Source organism: Salmo salar, chromosome 09 (assembly GCF_965601325.2).
Source record: "Salmo salar chromosome 09, fSalSal1, whole genome shotgun sequence".
NCBI lineage: Eukaryota > Metazoa > Chordata > Actinopteri > Salmoniformes > Salmonidae > Salmo > Salmo salar.
This window is the reverse complement of record NC_138299.1, coordinates 127260783-127279381: the sequence shown is the minus strand read 5'-3', so window position 1 is coordinate 127279381 and position 18599 is coordinate 127260783. Positions and strand designations below refer to the sequence as shown.

The 18599-nt window shown below is 44.1% G+C and overlaps 1 protein-coding gene across 2 annotated transcripts; it reads right to left on the bottom strand.

Annotated features, from left to right (window-relative positions):
• Nucleotides 1–1338: 1338 nt before the first annotated feature.
• Nucleotides 1339–18306, bottom strand: LOC106612598 (hypoxia-inducible factor 1-alpha). Of its 2 annotated transcripts, none has more exons than XM_014213898.3 (15): nucleotides 18136–18306; nucleotides 13270–13457; nucleotides 12949–13106; nucleotides 11811–11895; nucleotides 11603–11718; nucleotides 9882–10069; nucleotides 8471–8577; nucleotides 6038–6185; nucleotides 5702–5916; nucleotides 5265–5407; nucleotides 5051–5143; nucleotides 4779–4909; nucleotides 4162–4273; nucleotides 3477–3600; nucleotides 1339–3286 (listed from the first exon to the last, which is right to left on the bottom strand). In XM_014213898.3, exons 1-15 carry the CDS (start codon nucleotides 18165–18167, stop codon nucleotides 3225–3227), a joined length of 1902 nt encoding a protein of 633 aa, XP_014069373.3. In that variant the 5' UTR covers nucleotides 18168–18306; the 3' UTR covers nucleotides 1339–3224. The 2 variants fall into 2 exon arrangements, with proteins under 2 accessions (XP_014069373.3, XP_014069375.3); XM_014213900.3 differs by having other exon boundaries at nucleotides 12949–13103.
• Between the last annotated feature and the right edge of the window lie 293 nt (nucleotides 18307–18599).

The following is an 18599-nucleotide window of genomic DNA, read 5'->3' as shown; positions in this document are numbered from 1 at the left end:
ATGAGTTTAACAATGGTTGTAGCAACTGCTAATTGCCCCTTTGACCTGCCTGAACTAAAGTTGTAACATGGGATCTGACATGCTGACCAACTCATTCTTCTGTTATATTACACAGGACTTTGTACAAGCAGGATGGCCAGGGCAAGGCACTGTGAGGGAAGTGGAGTAGACTCATTTTAACTTGTCAAGCCTGCTAACTGTGTCCAATTGGAGAAGTACAACATCCGCTTATGAGGAATGCAGAACTACTATACTGACCTATTTACTGGAATCAGTTGAGAAATTACTGTGTTTAGCCCTGATTTGAGGTTGTAGTTAGTGAATGGAAAGACCCATTGACAAAACAGAGTTGGTGCATTATGGTTGTTTCCCCATCAAACAGTTTCAAGCAGGAAGTGATATGTAATAGAACATAGTTCCACAGGTTTTAATCAGCATCTGTGTGGGTCTCCACAAATGGATCATGCTTCACAGCATTCTTTACCTTCCCTCTAAAGCAGGGGTGTCAAACTCATTTTGCGCCGGGGGGGGGCGCATTCGGTCTTCAACACGGTCCGGAAGTCGCACTGAACATTTTTCTAATTCCCCGCCACGTTAAAATTTGCCAAAAAAATTGTCCTCTATCAATCGTTTTTGTAATTTTCTAAGTTCCCTGACTCTAGCTTTAATTTCTGTGATTGTTAGTGAGCTGGACAGTCAAGAAACTAAATGTAGGTCCATTATCATTTTACACAGTTTAGATTTGGTTTTAGTCATTTGAAAGTATATGGAGTTTGTTTCCCCCACCGCCCAAAAAATATGTGCTGTATATTATTATTTTTACAATTTTACTCAAACCACCCGCGGGCTGGATTGGACCCCTCGTGGGCCGTATGTTTGACACCTCTGCTCTAAAGTGCCAGTTAATTTGTAGCTATTGTGAAATATTGTGGCCATTATACATATGGGTGTTATGTTCATGAGATGTTCAAATTATTTGGCACCGCCAGACTTAAAGGTGATGCTATTTACACATGGTGTGATGTGTTTAGAACGACTAATGTGTAGACTACAACTTTACACAATTTATAACTATTCTGGAGGTACTGCATAAACTTTACATTAACTGAATAAAACTAGGTCAGAAGTAACCTAATCTCTCGTGGACAGACGCATGTAACATAACTGAGATTTTTTTAGTTCTGGGTTTCCGAGATTAGCATTATTAAATATCAAGTAAAGAAACAAGCTCCAATCTGAAGTCAGTCAGCAACCTACATTACGAAAATATCAATCTACCATAAACCCCACAAGATGGCAGTATTTGTTTACATTACATCCTCTTGAATAAAAAGTGCGTTTATATCTATTTCAGTTTATTCAGTGAATAATACAACGCAAAACAGTACAAAGACTAGTGTTTCAAAATGAAAGTTATGATATAAGCCAAATTTATAAACAGAAGTATTATGGTGGTAGACCTACATCATTATAGGGTAGGTTGGGGAAAGACGTGCCATGCGTAGGTAAACACATTTTGAAGGGAACTAGGTGGGCATACATTTTTTTTGCCAAACATACTCACTATAAATTGTACTACTTGATTAAATAATCCACTTGATTAGAGAGAAATTCTCTTTCTGCTCCCCTATTGGAATATATATTTTTTAAAAGTGTATAGATCTAACTTCATTAGATTATATCACTGTTTATTACAAAATATTAGATCAATGTACTTCAATCATTTTATTGGAGTCACTTAAAGTGGGGGGGGGGGGGGTTTAACCCCATGCAACCCTGCTATTGAAGATTATTATTTTGTAATGAAAAGCAAAGTACATTCTTAAAAAAAACAAAGCTCAAATGGCACCCCAAAAACGTAATACTCTCAGAAATATATGGAGGGCAAGGTTTACACAGGTTAGTACAGGTGAGAAGGCTATGTTGCTTCTTTCATCATACTGGGCGGACAAACAATACTAACACATTCTGATGAATCTATAGAGATGAACCTAACGCCACCATAGGATCATTTAATTATTGCAAATGCAATAATTCTATAATCATGCAGGTAAAATAAATCCTATGTGTGCTTCAAACCAATTATCTTTCAATCTCTTTCGTATTCTTAAAAGATAGATTCATAATAAAAAGACAACGGGGGAGTAATTGATTAGATGTTAAGTCATTTTTACAGTACGTGAAATGAATGCGCAAAAGGCGTATATCAGATATTTTTTCCACTGAATTTGCAAAGAGCAACCACATTCTGAAAAGAAATAACTACTGCTTGAATATGACAAGATCTTGCACCACCTAGAAATACATGATAAAAGCAACGGAAACATTGCGGTTTATACCATAGTAGTCCATAAGCGAGCATAGAAAACATTAATTTAATACATGTTTTTTTTCCTTTCTAAAGTCTAGCATGTAAAGTATATAAAAATACTAAGTAAAAAGATGCCACTGAAATCATTTGTCTGTTTGGTTGGAAAGAGATGGCAGTCGAGTACGTGACATACAGCTTATCTGTTGAGGTAACAACTGCCTGAGTACTGCATCCTGCTGCTCAATAGCAATGGCTTGGGATGTTAGTCATTCATTTGATCCTTCCTTATAAAAATGACCCATAGACGATCGTTCTGAGGTAATATTGGAATATCTTATAACCGTTGTGCGTTTGTTACAAAATAATATCATAATAATAAACCTAAAGGTCAGGTACAGACTGCCAGGTCCACATACCGTACTGAAGAACAGTAGACCAACTGAAGGGTCATCACTGTGTCCTAAAACACCACTCTGTCAGATTTACTGGACGTGTCTTAGGCTTGATTTGTGCGTGTTTTTTGAGTCTGTTCTGACCTCGGAAGCACCATTGGGTCAAGTGTAGTGTTTAGACTAAAGTCTACAAGTGTTCGCAAGAACTGAGGAGAACACTTTTATCAACCCTGAATGAGAGGGGAGGAGGGGCTAAACCTAATACTGCCACCTACCCCCTAGAACATGAGACATAAAAGAATGGAGAGAAGAGGAGGAACAAGGTTTCTTAAGCTACAGGCATCCTCGCAGAAAACCATAGCAGGCTGTTGTGGACATAGCTGGGTAGCGTGAGGAAGTCTCTGAGTTGGAGCTGCTGGCAGAGAGAATGCGCGCGTCTGGCTGGGGAGTGTGTGAATCCTGTTGAGGTGCCATGATCTCAGAACTCCGCAGCTGGCAGGGGATGATTAGCAGCTGCTTCCTCAAGTCAGAGAGGAGGTCAGGGGGTCAGGTGGGCGGGACAAGAAGAGGTCCCTCATCAAGGCTGGGGGAGAACATGACAGAAGGGGGGGAAGAGATGAACTGAGTTGGATTGGTCATCACCTATTTCAGTAGATATTAGCAAGAGTGCATTTGGTAGGTACGGTATGACATAGTATGCAAATGCCACACACAAAGCCTAAATATTTGCCTAAGATACAGTAGTACCATGACGTGTGTCCGTGTGTTTGTACCTGCGGTATCACATCGTCCCTGGGCTTCCCCGAGGATGGGGTCCCTGTCCGTCAGCAGTTGACTCCGCCTGCGGGGGTGTGGCCCCAGCTCCAACTCTGGGTTGTCTGTATCCTCCAGGCAGTCCTGAAACACACACAGTTTCAACTTTAATAGCACATCATTGTTCATTAAGTCATTTCATACACTGTCCTCAACTCCCACCCTAAACCCCTTCCTCACCCAACCCTAAACCCCCTTCCTCACCCAACCCTAAACCCCCCTCCTCACCCAACCCTAAACCCCCTTCCTCACCCAACCCTAAACCCCCCCTCCCTCCCTCCCTCCCTCCCTCACCCAACCCTAAACCCCCCTCCCTCCCTCCCTCACCCAACCCTAAACCCCCCTCCCTCCCTCACCCAACCCTAAACCCCCCTTCCTCACCCAACCCTAAACCCCCCTCCTCACCCAACCCTAAACCCCCTTCCTCACCCAACCCTAAACCCCCCTCCCTCCCTCACCCAACCCTAAACCCCCCTCCCTCCCTCCCTCCCTCACCCAACCCTAAACCCCCCTCCCTCCCTCACCCAACCCTAAACCCCCCTTCCTCACCCAACCCTAAACCCCCCTCCTCACCCAACCCTAAACCCCCCTCCTCACCCAACCCTAAACCCCCCTCCTCACTCTACCCTAAACCCCCCTCCTCACCAGTAGGGTGTAGCTGAGAAGCAGTTCCTGCTCGATGGGGGACACCGAGTGTCTCAGTCTCTTGTCCTGACTCATCAGCTGGGAGGGCATGTCTTCATCCTGCTCATGGCTCCTGTGGAAGTTACAGTTAGGAACGTTAACACCCAACACCACTGTCTGTTCCTCCAAAAACACCCAACACCACTGTCTGTCCCTCCAAAAACACCCAACACCACTGTCTGTCCCTCCAAAACACCCAACACCACTGTCTGTCCCTCCAAAACACCCAACACCACTGTCTGTCCCTCCAAAACACCCAACACCACTGTCTGTTCCTCCAAAACACCCAACACCACTGTCTGTTCCTCCAAAACACCCAACACCACTGTCTGTCCCTCCAAAAACACCCAACACCACTGTCTGTCCCTCCAAAACACCCAACACCACTGTCTGTCCCTCCAAAACACCCAACACCACTGTCTGTTCCTCCAAAACACCCAACACCACTGTCTGTTCCTCCAAAACACCCAACACCACTGTCTGTCCCTCCAAAAACACTCAAGCCAACCGGGCGTCTCGTCTCTCTCACTGGTGTGACCCAGACAGCAGTGGGTCAGTAGAATAGAATAGATTTTTACCGTTTCCTGGTAGCAGTGGGGTTCTCTGGAGAGGGGCTGTCAGGGGCCTCAGGGAGCTGGACGCTGAGCAGGAAATCATCATCCATGGAGATATACGGTGCCAGCATGTCCAGATCAACCACTTCCACGTCCTGCCAGCACAGGAGACAGACTGCTCAATCACAGGTATAGGCTCCTTCTTCCTAATTTCCCTCTCAAAATAGTTTAACTTCTTGAAGAAATAGGAAAGAACTATGCTCATCATTAAGTGTTCGGGTGTGTTCTGCATGTACCTCAGGCTGGTCTTCCTTCTGCACGACCTCTTCTGGACAGACGGCAAACAACCTCTCCACCTCATCCTCTATTGGCAGCTCCTCAATGGGGATCTGACGAGGACAGATATACAGTGGACTCCTCATCAGTGAGAACACATTGGGTTCATATGTTATAGACTCTAAGGAGATACTGTATCCTCACTGACATTTAAGAATCAACTAAAGTTATTACCAGCGCTGGTGTTGGTGATGATGAGGTGGGCTTGTCGAATATGGGTGAGAGGAGCGTCCACAGCTCGGGGGTGCACAGGTCCTGTGGGAAAACTGGGGCGGAGTCAGGGCTTGATGGAAGGCTGAACGACAGCTCCACAAAGTCTGCAGAAACACAGACACACAAGTCAACACACAAACAGTCTTGAGCACTTGTGACAGTGAATGAATATGTAGTAAGCCAGCCCTGTCTGAGCCAGAATGGCCCATAGGGCAGGAGGCTGCTGCGTGAGGCTGCCGCGTGAGGCAGCTTGATCTACTAGTACACTAGTCTGTCGCAGGGCCTCAGGCCCTAGAATCTTTTGGTACTCGACCCGGGGATCAAACTCCCAACCTCAGGGGAGACACTAACCACTAGATGGTACAGTACTAAGGTGTGAATTAAAGTGTGAGGATGACCTGTGACGGGGTCTCCTGAGACAGGGGCCAGTTGGAGGAGGTCCTCTGGGTTCTCCTTCAGCTGTTGGAAGAGCTCTCCACTGCTGCTGTTGTCACTCTTCTTCCTGTTGTCACTGTCACACAAGGTCTCCTCTGAGGCCTCAGAGACAGGATCCCTCTTCAGCCCACAGCCAGTCTGCTCTACTGAGAACACCACATCTGCCTGCTCCACCACACTGAGATGGAGAGAGAGAGAAAGAGCGATAGATAGAGAGAAAGACAGAAAGAGATTATGTAGGGTAGGGAGAATGGAAAGGGGTGAAGGTATGGGTCATGAAAAAGGAGATGAGGCATTACCTGAGGATGAAGTTAAGACAGACCACAGCCTCTGGTTGAGAGGTCTTGTTGTTGTAGATGACTGTAGCCTGGGTCTCTGCCCACACGAAGCCCCCACTCTTAGCCAGGAAACGATATTGGCTGGTGCACACCTGGCCTTTAGACAGAACTGGGATGGGGGGGCAACGACAGCGGACATATCAATGTACACAGACAAACACACCCACAGGCACACTTCAAGTTGACCACTTCACTATAGCACTCTTAAAAGGCTGAGCAGGGCTCATAAAACAATGTCCTGTTCCCAGAGGTGGAGTAAATGACATTACTAAGCTGCTCCTGAATGTACTACATCAGGAGTCCATGTGGGTTTTAATGACATTACTAAGCTGCTCCTGAATGTACTACATCAGGAGTCCATGTGGGTTTTAATGACATTATGAAGGGCAGCGCTGAACAGTTGAAACTGGATTTTAAAAGAGCTGATTGACTCTGCTAGACACTAATAGAAGACCCATCCTATCTGGACCCGTAGCCTCTCTGAAACGCGGTATTGAACGCTTTTAGCAGGATTTTCTCTCTTCACAACTGGCTACGTGATTATTGCAGCTCAATGAGTGTAACTTTGGTTTCCAAAAGGTATCGAAATTGTCAACCAAACACGTTTTATAAGGAGGATGGGCTCCACCCAAATCATTTGGGTTCCTGGATCCTTTCACAGCATTATAAGGCTGTGTTGAGACAATGGCTTATCAATGACCCAAGCCCAGCTCAGTTAATCCCTACTGTTGTGATGCAGAATTGTCATAATGCTTCAGCAAATGGACATTACACCAGGGGTGTTGGTCGACACAATGTAAGTAAACTAATTTGTCCCTCTTACTGCCCTGAATGCCTCTGCTGATCCTACAGCTATTGTATGCAGTAATCATGTGCCTATGAACCAGCATTATACTGTTAGCACTGAGGCAGTGTGCCCTAGGAGGAAGTCCACTGTGTGCAGCTCACCCTACTAACATGAATAACATGAGCATATCTACTTCTGCTAAGCTTCCCTGTAAAGCAATGAAAACAAGTAAGCGTCCAAGAAGAAAAGTGCTCAAAATAGCCCACGTTAACATACATAGCTTAAGAAACAAGGTTTATGAAATCAATCATTTGCTAGTAACGGATGACATTCATATTCTGACTATCTCTGAAACTCAGTTAGATAAAACTTTTTATGATACAGTGGTAGCAATACAAGGTTATAACATTTATAGAAAATGTAGAAATGCCAGTGGTGGAGGTGTTGCTGTTTATATTCAGAACCACATTCCTGTAAAGATTAGAGAGGATCTCATGTTAAATAATGTGGAAGTAATATGGCTGCAGGTTCATCTGCCTCACCTAAAGACCCTTCTGCTAGGAAGCTGCTATAGACCACCAAGCGCTAACGATCAGTATCTGGATAATATGTGTGAAATGCTTGATAATGTATGTGTTATCAACAGAGAGGTATATTTTCTGGGTGATTTAAATATGGATTGGCTTTCATCAAGCTGCCCACTCAAGAAAAAGCCTCAAACTGTAACTAGTGCCTGTAACCTGGTTCAGGTTGTCAGTCAACCTACCAGGGTAGTTACAAACAGCACAGGAATGAAATCATCAACATGTATTGATCACATCTTTACTAATGCTGCAGAAATGTGTTTAAAAGCAGTATCCAGATCCATCGGATGTAGTGATCACAATATAGTAGCCATATCTAGGAAAACCAAAGTTCCAAAGGCTGGGCCTAATGTAGTCTATAAGAGGTCATACAAGAAGTTTGGTAGTGATTCCTATGTTGTTGATGTAAAGAATATCTGTTGGTCCGTGGTGTGTAATGAGGAGCAAACAGACGCTGCACTTGACACTACTGTTAGCTAGCCCGACAGTCACAAACAATTGTTAGCTAGCTACCCACAAAGAATTGACATCTACCTTGCACAACATTACTTTTAGGTCCATCTTTGCCTGTGTGGTCTCGTCTCTATTTTTGCTGGCTGAAAGAAGGTTTCAGTGAATGGGAGGTGCAGCGTGAGGCAATACAGGAGGGGAGTGGAAGCGCTTCTCACGGTAGTTCGCAAATTGAGAAACACCCTGTGTTTTCACGCAGTCTAGCAGTAGTTGTTCCATTCTCTGTCCTTACTGTTCAGTCTGCTTCCCAGACACCCAGGAGGAAAGGCTGAGCAGTAGCATGTCCGCCTGACAACAGCTGTCACAACAACACGTCGTCCCCAGTACTCACACAGTGTCATTTTACTTATGCGTCACTCACTGGCATAACGCCTTACAGTGTTACACTGACTCTCACGGTACTGGTATATGTCGCATGATAATGTTACAAAGGAGACTAGCTCGGTGAATCCAATGTTTTAGCATGGGCCCTTCCACCTACAATCCACACACACCCTGCTCTCAGAGACTCACGGATGTGCAGGCTCTTGGTCACATGATCCGAGTCCAGGGCATGATGGAATTCGTAGGCAGATTTGCCAATCAGATCTTCTGGCTCGTATCCCACTAGCTCTGCAACCCTGGCAACACAGTGGAAGCAGAAGGAGGGGGTCAGAGGTCAGCTTGTAGTCAACAACCCATCGATGATGCAGTATGGTAGTTTTGCAAGAGGGAATGGTATAAAATGATTAATTTACCCTAGCAGATTAAGTTAGGAGTTATTGTAATGAGCCCCACAGAGTGGGCAACAAACAATGGTTATAAACTCTCCCACGGTATGGGGATGGCCATCTCCAGCGATCTGTTTGTTTGTGTGTAGTGGGAAATTATTTCATTCACGATTTTCTGAACTTGATTTGTTAATGATATGTTCTAAATATAATTGTATAAGCGGAGAGACGTGGACCGAGGGCATTCCCCTGGGAGGTGAAACCGGAATTAGCCATGTAAACATCATGTTAACATCATGTTAATGCCATGTTTGGTTAAGTCGTTTTCTGTTAGTCTATAATTATGTTGTAACTGACTACTGATATCCTTTTACTTCTTAGACCTTTGACCTGTTTAAGTGCTGATGGTATACTTTCTGGTAATCTGTGTCGACAGTGGCTAAGGCTACTGTCTTAGTTGGAGTCGGAGGATTTAGTGACCTTGAAGACTGAACAGTTGTCTGCTGATAGTGGATATAAGGGCCTTCTCCGAGGCCAGGCAGACTTTTTCTATGCTGGAGGTTGTCTCCCGTTGAAACCGAATTGATTTTATGATTGACTATAACCGCGACTACTCTTCTCTTTTATCCAGGGGTTGGAACCAAAACATAACGGGTAGGGAGAGATCGAGAGAGGGGTGAACGTTTAGGTGGCTTGATGTCCTGAACATCATGGTATGACTTGGAATGTGTTTAGGCTATTACTAGCATCAGAACTCAAATGAAAATTGTTGTTCAGTCGTGTCTCTTTCTGGAAAGATTTGGATGGAACCCCAGGGTTTCCCAAACTCGGTCCTGGCCCCCCCCGGGTGCAGGTTTTAGTGTTTTGCCCCTAACACTACACAGCTGATTCAAATAATCAAAGCTTGATGATGACTTGGTTATTTGTATCAGCTGTGTAGTGCTAGGGCAAAAACCAAAAGGTGCCCCCTGCTTTAGAACATGGAAGAATTGATCATTTATAGATGTGCAGCTTGTGCCCAATACTTCAGACTTGTCATATTGGAATGGCACCGTGCGGAAACCAGAACATTTAAATGAACTACTTCCATTTAAGAATGCAACAGCTTTTACGTCACGTTGAAGAGCGTTTGGATTAAAAGGTTTTGCAACAGAATCGGCGTAATGAATTCACCCAGTGTGTGTGTGTGTGTGTGTGTGTCTGCTAAGCCTCACCTGCCCTCGCAGTGTGTGAAGTGCAAGTCCATGCTGTGTCGAGTGAGGAAGGTACTGCGGTCCAGAGGGAACTCCACACTGGACGGGTGGGGGATGGGCTCACACAGCACCGTCATGAAGCTGCCTGCAGGGGGTGACGAGTCCTCGTCACTGCAGCACACACGCATGTGGCCTGTACAGTGCAGCACCTGGGGGCCACAGAGTGCAGGAAGGTTAGTTTGATAACCATGACTATCCATATTTACATAACAGGGCACATGCAAGAGCAACAGAACCCATAAGTCCCAATGAGAATGTTGTAGAGCAGGGATGGGCAACTTTGATGGTGGTGGGGGCCACAAAAAAATCACAACTCATCATGAGGGGCCACAGTGGCTCGCTTTTTTGTTGTTGTGTGGAAATTGATATGAGGGCCTTTAAAAAGGGGGGCTGTGCTGCGGGCTGCCCGCCAGTTGCCTATTCCTGTTACAGAGACAATTCAGGGCCGACTGACTATGTTTAGCAACATTCACAGTGGGACTTGACATGGTGTGTTAGAAGAAAATGAAGGAATGTAAGGATTATTCTATACAAGAGGAAGGTTCCGTCCCAAATGGCAGCCTATTCCCTATATGGTGCACTACTTCAGACCAGAGCTCTATTCCCTATATGGTGCACTACTTTTAACCAGAGCTCTATTCCCTATATTGTGCACTACTTCAGACCAGAGCTCTGGCGCAGACCAAATAACCATAGAGATGGAGAGGAACAGCAGCATACTGGAACAGCAATATAAAAATGGGATGTGACACCCTTGTAACACAGCCAAGAGTGAGAACAGACTCACCTCAATAACACAATGCTGAGTCAACACTTTACACACACCTCTACTGGAGTCCAGAGCGTAACTGGGCCAAGGCTTTCTGACAGTCATGATCACTGATTGACCCCTGCCCTGTGTGTGTGTGTGTGTGTGTGCACACTTGTTTTCCTACCTTATCAGGACCCCAATGTTCTAACAATTCACCCAAACGTCCTGACAAGGTAGGAAAACAACTTTTTTCTTGCACAGAATTTTTTTCAATTATATTTTAAGGGTTAGGTTTTAGAGTTTTAAGTTAAGGTTAGGTTTAGGGTTTAGGTTTAAAAACAAACTACAAATTGTTAATGGTATTGATGATATTGAATATTTCAAAATACCCCGGTATACATTACGAACGGTATACAGCCCAAGCCTAACGCCCTACGCAGGTGTGGAATACGCAGGTGTGGAATACGCAGGTGTGGCATACGCAGGTGTGGCATACGCAGGTGTGGAATACGCAGGTGTGGAATACGCAGTTGTGGCATACGCAGGTGTGGCATATGCAGGTGTGGAATACGCAGGTGTAGAATACGCAGGTGTGGCATACGCAGGTGTGGCATACGCAGGTGTGGCATACGCAGGTGTGGAATACGCAGGTGTGGAATACGCAGGTGTGGAATACGCAGGTGTGGAATACGCAGGTGTGGCATACGCAGGTGTGGCATACGCAGGTGTGGCATACGCAGGTGTGGCATACGCAGGTGTGGAATACGCAGGTGTGGCATACGCAGGTGTGGCATACGCAGGTGTGGCATACGCAGGTGTGGAATACGCAGGTGTGGAATACGCAGGTGTGGAATACGCAGGTGTACGGGGCTTGGGGTGTTGGTGACTCATTAGGGCTCAGCTGTGTGTGTGTGTGGGGGGGGGCGTGTACCTTCCAGGTGGCAGACTTTATGTTGACAGTGCGTCCTCTAACAGTCAGAGTGCTCTTCATCCTAAGAAAGAAGGTAATCTCTGTGTGTTGCTGCACTGGTTTCTTCTTGAATACACCTGGGATGGAGAGAATAGGTTCCAGGCTTTAGGCCTATAGCTCTGTGTGAGCATGCATGATGAACACACACACACAGGGTACTTTGTCTCACCTGGCCTAGGCACCAGGAGATCCCGTAGCTCCTCTTGGTCACATGGGTGGACAAAGTCATAAACACTCTGGCCCAGCAGCTCCAGCTGGACAACAACAATAATACAACCATGTCAACACAATGTCAACACAATGCCAACACAATGTCAACACAATGTCAACACAATGTCAACACAATGCCAACACAATGTCAACACAATGTCAACACAATGTCAACACAATGTCAACACAATGCCACACAGGCGCCTTTTCCATGAACTGCAGATTAAGAAAAACTGCACTGCAAATGCGAGAATATCACACCTGGTGCTTTGTAGCTTGTATCTATTTGCTAACTTCTACAAACATGATGATGTCTGCATTTTCTTGGTAATCCAACCAACCAGACTCTTAAATGTGTTCTGCAGGGTCATCTAGGGGACCATTAACTTTTAGTTCCCGTTTCACTATTGTGGGATGATTATTTGTAACAGCTATGATTGTACTACATGCCTGCATGTCAAATAATAAAAAGATAGGTAAGCTAAGAAAGGGGGGAAGAGATGACTTCTCGTTAAAAAAAAGTTTTTATCTGTAAAATGAGGGCTCTCAGACACCACAGCCTATTTTGAAGGAAGAAAAGGAAGCACGTATAAAGAACACATATCACGTGTGGTTTAACTCACATGTCAGACACGGAAATATCCAAAACGCCTCATGATTTCAAACCGTTAAATCAATTATGCAACATAGAACTAACCAATTGGACAACCAAACTGTTCATCAAAGGCCATGAATAAAAACCTTGTAAAACATGCATTAATAACTTAATATTAATGACATTACTCGTTGCCATTCGTTAAGTGAGAGAACACCTTTTGTATCGAGTCTGCAGTTGACATTCTAGTAAGTCTATAACGGATTAATTCTACTTGACTATACTCAATTAGAGCTTTGTGGATACAGACTGACTGTAAACAAAAACCACACAACAGCAGTGGAACTGTATATTACTATAGTACTACTATATGCCATTAAGCAGATGCTTTTTATCCAAAGAGACTTACAACAGCGAGTGCATACATTTTCATATGGATAGCCCCAGTGGGGATCAAACCCATGACCCTGATGTTACCAAGACCATGTGTGGCTGTATGTACCTGTTGGATGCCCAGGTGTTTGTCGACGCTGTCACCCAGGTAAATCATATCCCCCTCCTCGGTCATCACCATGATGAAGCCTGCCAACGCCCGGGGGTAGAACCCATCCATCGTGTCCTCGTCCCCATCTGTGACGCGCTCCTCACTCGTATCCCCTGCTACGACATAAAACCCACCTCATTACAAAATACACGTGTCCTACGTCATGTCATGTCTAGACCACCACCATCTTGGGGGTTGGTTATTACTTGGAAAGTAGTAAAGAAAGTAGGCTCTCAACCATTCACAGGACACGGACATGACTGGCCAATGGGAGCCCACCTGAGCGGAGGTGGTGCATGCGAAGGAAGCTGAGCGTCACCCTCATGATGGCGGCCTTGTCCAGGTCGGCGGAGACTCTGCGGGGGAGGGGCAGGGTGTGGGCCAGCTCGTAGAACAGCTCTGTCTCCTGACTCCGCCGGCAGCGCGCCGCATCCCGGGAACGCACCTTCCTCTGATCCGTACTCGACCTGGACACAGGGAAGTGAGAGAGAAAAAGAGTGGTGAGGAAGTGATGAAGCAGGAAGAGAAGTAGAACAGACCAATGCGGTGTAGGAGCAAGGCATACTGAGGTGTTCATTCATGAAGATAAATCCTTTGTGATTTCTTGCGTTCAAATGTAATCCAATTTTCCGATGTGTGAAATTCTAACAAATCACAAAACGCCCAAAACCCTTTCAACACACATTTCAATATACTTTTTCTGTGAAGTCAGTCAGTGTACAAAGTCAAACCAGATATTTAACATCCACTTACTATCTACAGTGTAATATTCACTTCCTTCTCAGACAAACAAAATTCAAACATTGTTTATCACTCTTCATCAAACTTCTCTGATCCTCTCTTTACTCTATCACACCTCCATAACCGAACAAGCAAATAGCTAAATATTCAAACTCACACATACAAACAGATGGAACAAAATGTATTTCCAAAATTGTTTTCTCTTTTATTCAGCATATAGGATCCTCAGTATGTAGTTGAAGTGTTCACCGCGTCTCACACTGTGTCTGGGAGAGGGCAGGGAAACGATCCTCCCTGAACCACAGCCCTCAATCTCCTCTTACCTCCCTCCCCTTAGCTTCCTCCCTCGCACCACGGGGATACAGGCAGGCTCTGTTAACCCGTTTATGGCATCTGACCCCAATCAACAGTCAGACCCCCACTTCCGCTTCGCCCTCGTGTCCTCCATTGTCCCCCTGTCCTCTATAGTCTCAAAGAGCTTCTGAGATTGTGCCCTCACTTCTTTCCCCCTGGCTTTTCACAGGAAGTTTAAACAGAAGCAATGTGTATCTCCACGTATGACTGCAGGCTGGGTGAAACAGTTCAGGAGTTCTCCCAGTCCCATAGCATCTCACAATCTGTGTTTATCCAAAGAAAATGTAATTGATTATTTAATAACTGTAATTGATCCTTACCAGCTGTGGTAATATGAAGTGAGAGTAATGAGTTTCGTCATTGGCCAGGGTGTGACAGAATGTGTTCGGTTTGATTTTAATATGGTCAGATGTGTTCTCAAAGAACTAGCCTAAGTAACAGGCAACATAAGGGCACTTCCATGGTAACAGAATTTAGATTTTCACTTAAAATGTATGCAAAAAAAACATTGATTTCAAGTTTAACAAACCATACAACTCTATGGCCAAGGACTACCTTTAACAATTTACACTGAACTCGTTACAACAACAAAACATTACTGGAAGAACTGTGCAGATACGAAGTTCGGTAACAGAATTTCGATAAAATCTACCTCTTTTTTTTATGTGACCGTTTTTCAAAAAGATTTAAAAGGTGTGTGCAGAACTACAGTAAGTAAAGTGGATTTACACCTGGTAACAGAAATGCGGTAATGGAATTACATCATGGGTCCCTGATCTGTACCACACAGAAATGCATAATTATGGATATGAATGTCATTCTCTTCATGATGTATCCTAAATAGGTACACAAAACGGTAGAAATATGCAATATCCTCCTTTGCATATTTGGGTATTATTCTACATACTGGCTATTATTTTAATGAGCTCTGCTACCAAGCAAGACCAAATTTGGTTGGTCCAGACAGAATCTGAACCAATCATAGAAGTCTATGTTGCACAAGTTTGGACATTAAAGTACACCACTGTAGAGTATAATATAATACAGTACAGGATTGATTTCTTCATCCCGCTCAGGCTGCTTTTCATACCGCGTCCACCCACTCCCGCTGACTTCTTGTCCGACTCCCACCTGCTCCCGCAAGAACTGGTCCTGAACCCGACCACAGTCCCACAGAGTTATTTTAGGTGTATGTGAAGCAGCTTGATTTGCAGCCCCGGGCTTTAGTTTTGAACGGTTTGGGATACAGATGAGCGGTTTTCTGCATTTCTCCAACACTGGCCGCGCATTCTCCATGATTGATTGGTATTCAATTATTCAAACAATTTAAAAGTAAATGCTACAGCCCACACTATGCAAAATAATATATTGTTTGTCAATAGAGGATTGTGTTTCTATCTCCTGTCTTGTATAGGCTCTGAGATTAAATAGGAGTGTGACGTCATAGCCTATCTCACAGCAATACTGCAGTTTACCCATACTGTCCCATAATACACTTGTTGCTTTTAAAGTAACAGTTGTTGTGTTTAAGGGGTTATAAGAGTGCACTGCCTGCCAGGCCCCCTGACTGCTGATTGGTCAGTTCATTGGAGTCAGCTTCTTTTCTGCTCCTGGGATCTTCATGGCTCGGTGGCTGGTATGCTAGAGTGGGGGAGGGGTATCTGAGTGAGCCAGAGCCTCTCAGACTGACTGTTTGTTAGCTTTTGAAATTATAAAAAAGAGAGTGCAAGATATTTTGTGAATATGTCTAAAAACATAATTGTATTTGGAGAGGTTTTTGACCATATATATACCTAAACTCAATCCCTCAAGACAACATGAAAAAATGATTGTATATCTCAAGGAATGCTATTTTGGCCATACAAATACTGTCATAAATTACAGAAATGAATGGAAATATTTTACACAATTTGATTTTTGACACCGAAAGGACACCTGGGCCTTGTTATGGATAAACATGTATACAGACAGATTGGTATAAGATATCTGCTCCATTGTTTTGTGCACATGTTGACAAGATGTTGGGGAATCACTGAAATGAAATATTGACCCACTGAGCTTGCCTGATGACTTAAACACTGTGTGAAAAAAAACTGTGACTCTGTTTTAGCCCTCCACATGAACAGGATAGAGCCCTATACAATGTGTCGTTCAGGCATAGTTTAGTCAAAATCTATATTTGGGTCTAATTACCCTGAACTTGAGTTGTGTCTCAAGGTCCATGGTGACAGAATCCGCAATAATCTATTTATTACTTCTGCCACAGCCCGCATCGTCAAATGTCATGAACGTAAACAGCCGTTAGCAATGCTGCACTGCAAGCTGAAATTTCCTAAAAATATATTGTCACCATGGGTCTTCAGTTTAGACATCTCAAGGTTAAGGTAAATCGACCCAAATATAGATTGACTGAACTAGGCCTCTCGTTAACCTTTTGTTTTTTGAAAATCATTTATCGTCGATATAAAATGTAGGTTCCAAAACCGTAGATCGAAAGCGAGGCGTATCAATATTTAGATAGAGCATTTACCCCGCCCGGCATATTGGTAGACTACGTGAAATGACCCAATGCCATGCAATTGGAGTCATAACGGCATGACTGACTGTAGGCAGTGTCAATTTGACCTGGGAAACATGAATGAAACCTAATGGAACATGTCCTCTCAGGTGGGTATAATTTGTGGAACGGTCCAACAGGAATCTGTTCCAAAACCTTTGTAAATAACAAGGTTGCCAACAAACAACGCATACAAAGTTGTATAGCGGCAGAATAAGATACTGGGTAGAGAGTGGGCTATTTCATTATGTTTTTCACTCATCACGTTTATTCTGAAAAATGTCTGTCTTCACTCTGGTAGCCTATGGACAAACATTAAGAATAAGCTACGTGGTGAGTTGATTCCTATTCGGCAGCTAGTTAACTAGGTGAATTGATCATGCTAGTTTGTATGCGTTGTTTGTTGGCAACCTTGTACTTTACAAAGTTTTTGAAACAAATTCCTTTTGGAACATTCCACAAATTATAGCCATCCTGTCCTCTCTACCCCCTGGAATAAGGTCAATGACACCATCAACTCCGCACCTTACAGGTTTACTAGGCTCTTCATTTAATCCTGCCTCAAAATGAGTTGATGATATTGAGATGTGTGAATTGAGTAGGCTCAATCCTATCCTAAACTATAAAGAATCTCTCAACCAAAACTATGTAGTGAAATATATACTTAAATAAGGTTGTCTAATAGTTGTTGCACAATTTCCATTGCCAGGATCTAAATGCAGAGACACAGCGGCGTTATGCCCATAGGGGGCACGGGGGTAAGTGCCCCCTCAGATATGTCCTGTAAAAAATATGTATATATTTCTCTGTAATACTACTAGCCACAATTTGATCAAGTTGGGTTAAGCTAGCCCAGATAGGTTTCCAATATCCCAACCTCATAACTTGCTACCAAGAAGCCATTTCAGGCTATCAATCAAGTTAGAGTAGCTAGTCCAACTATCTTAGCTGGCATGTGTAAACAACGTCACGTTGCTTGCTTAGCCAGTACCACTTCATCCCAATTTGGACCATACCTGGTGCGAACTCTGGACCTCTGCTTTGCTAGCACACATGACCGCCATCCTGAAACATCTTACCAGTCAGCGCCACATGAAAAACGAGCTAAAGTCTGAAGTGGCTGAGGAGTACGTTTCACACATCCCCAAGTGCTACACATGCCTGCTGGCAAGGTTGGTAGACTTCAGAAAGGCAAGCAAGATTTTGGGCCCTAGATTGCAGGAAAAAGCAGTTTCTGGTGTTTGAAAATGCACATACTTTGTGCCCCCTCGGATTTGGGTGCATGACGCCCCTGGAAGAAGACTTGGGGGGGAAAAAAATTGTGGAAAAAAAATGGATTTTACTTTTTGATATCTCGTATCTGTACATTCGTGTGCATGTCCAAGTTATTTTGGAGTCGGCAGACAATAGGCTACGAGAACAGTTGGAATATGTCGACGATGTTTAATTGAAACCGAAAACGCACATGTATAACTCATTTATAAATGTCTTACCGTTGTCCAACAGGCTCTTCCTTCGTATCCATATTAAACTCGTAAACTTCAAGGATCAGACTTCTGATTTGTTTTATTATTGTTAATGTCTATGCTGAGACTGTTTGACTCGAGAAAGCTCTAACTACAACACCTCCTCCCGACTGGCTTCCGCCTTTGCAGACATTCTAGCCAATGAGAGGGCAGATTCGCATGAACAACAGGGATGCGTTCAGTACGAAAAAACGTACTGCAACGTTCAATTAAAGGGACAAGGTGCGGTTCTGAACGACCAGTTCAAAAACGGAGAGATGGTTGGTTGGGGAACGAAATTTGTCACTCACTGCTTTAAAACCATACCCACCAAACGTACCTCAAAGTCTGTTCAAGAACGTTGAAGGACGTTCTGAGGAAACGTGCCGTTCAGTACAAACCGTGACGTAACGTAGCAGACATTCAATCGAACTGGCACAACTTTGTCTATT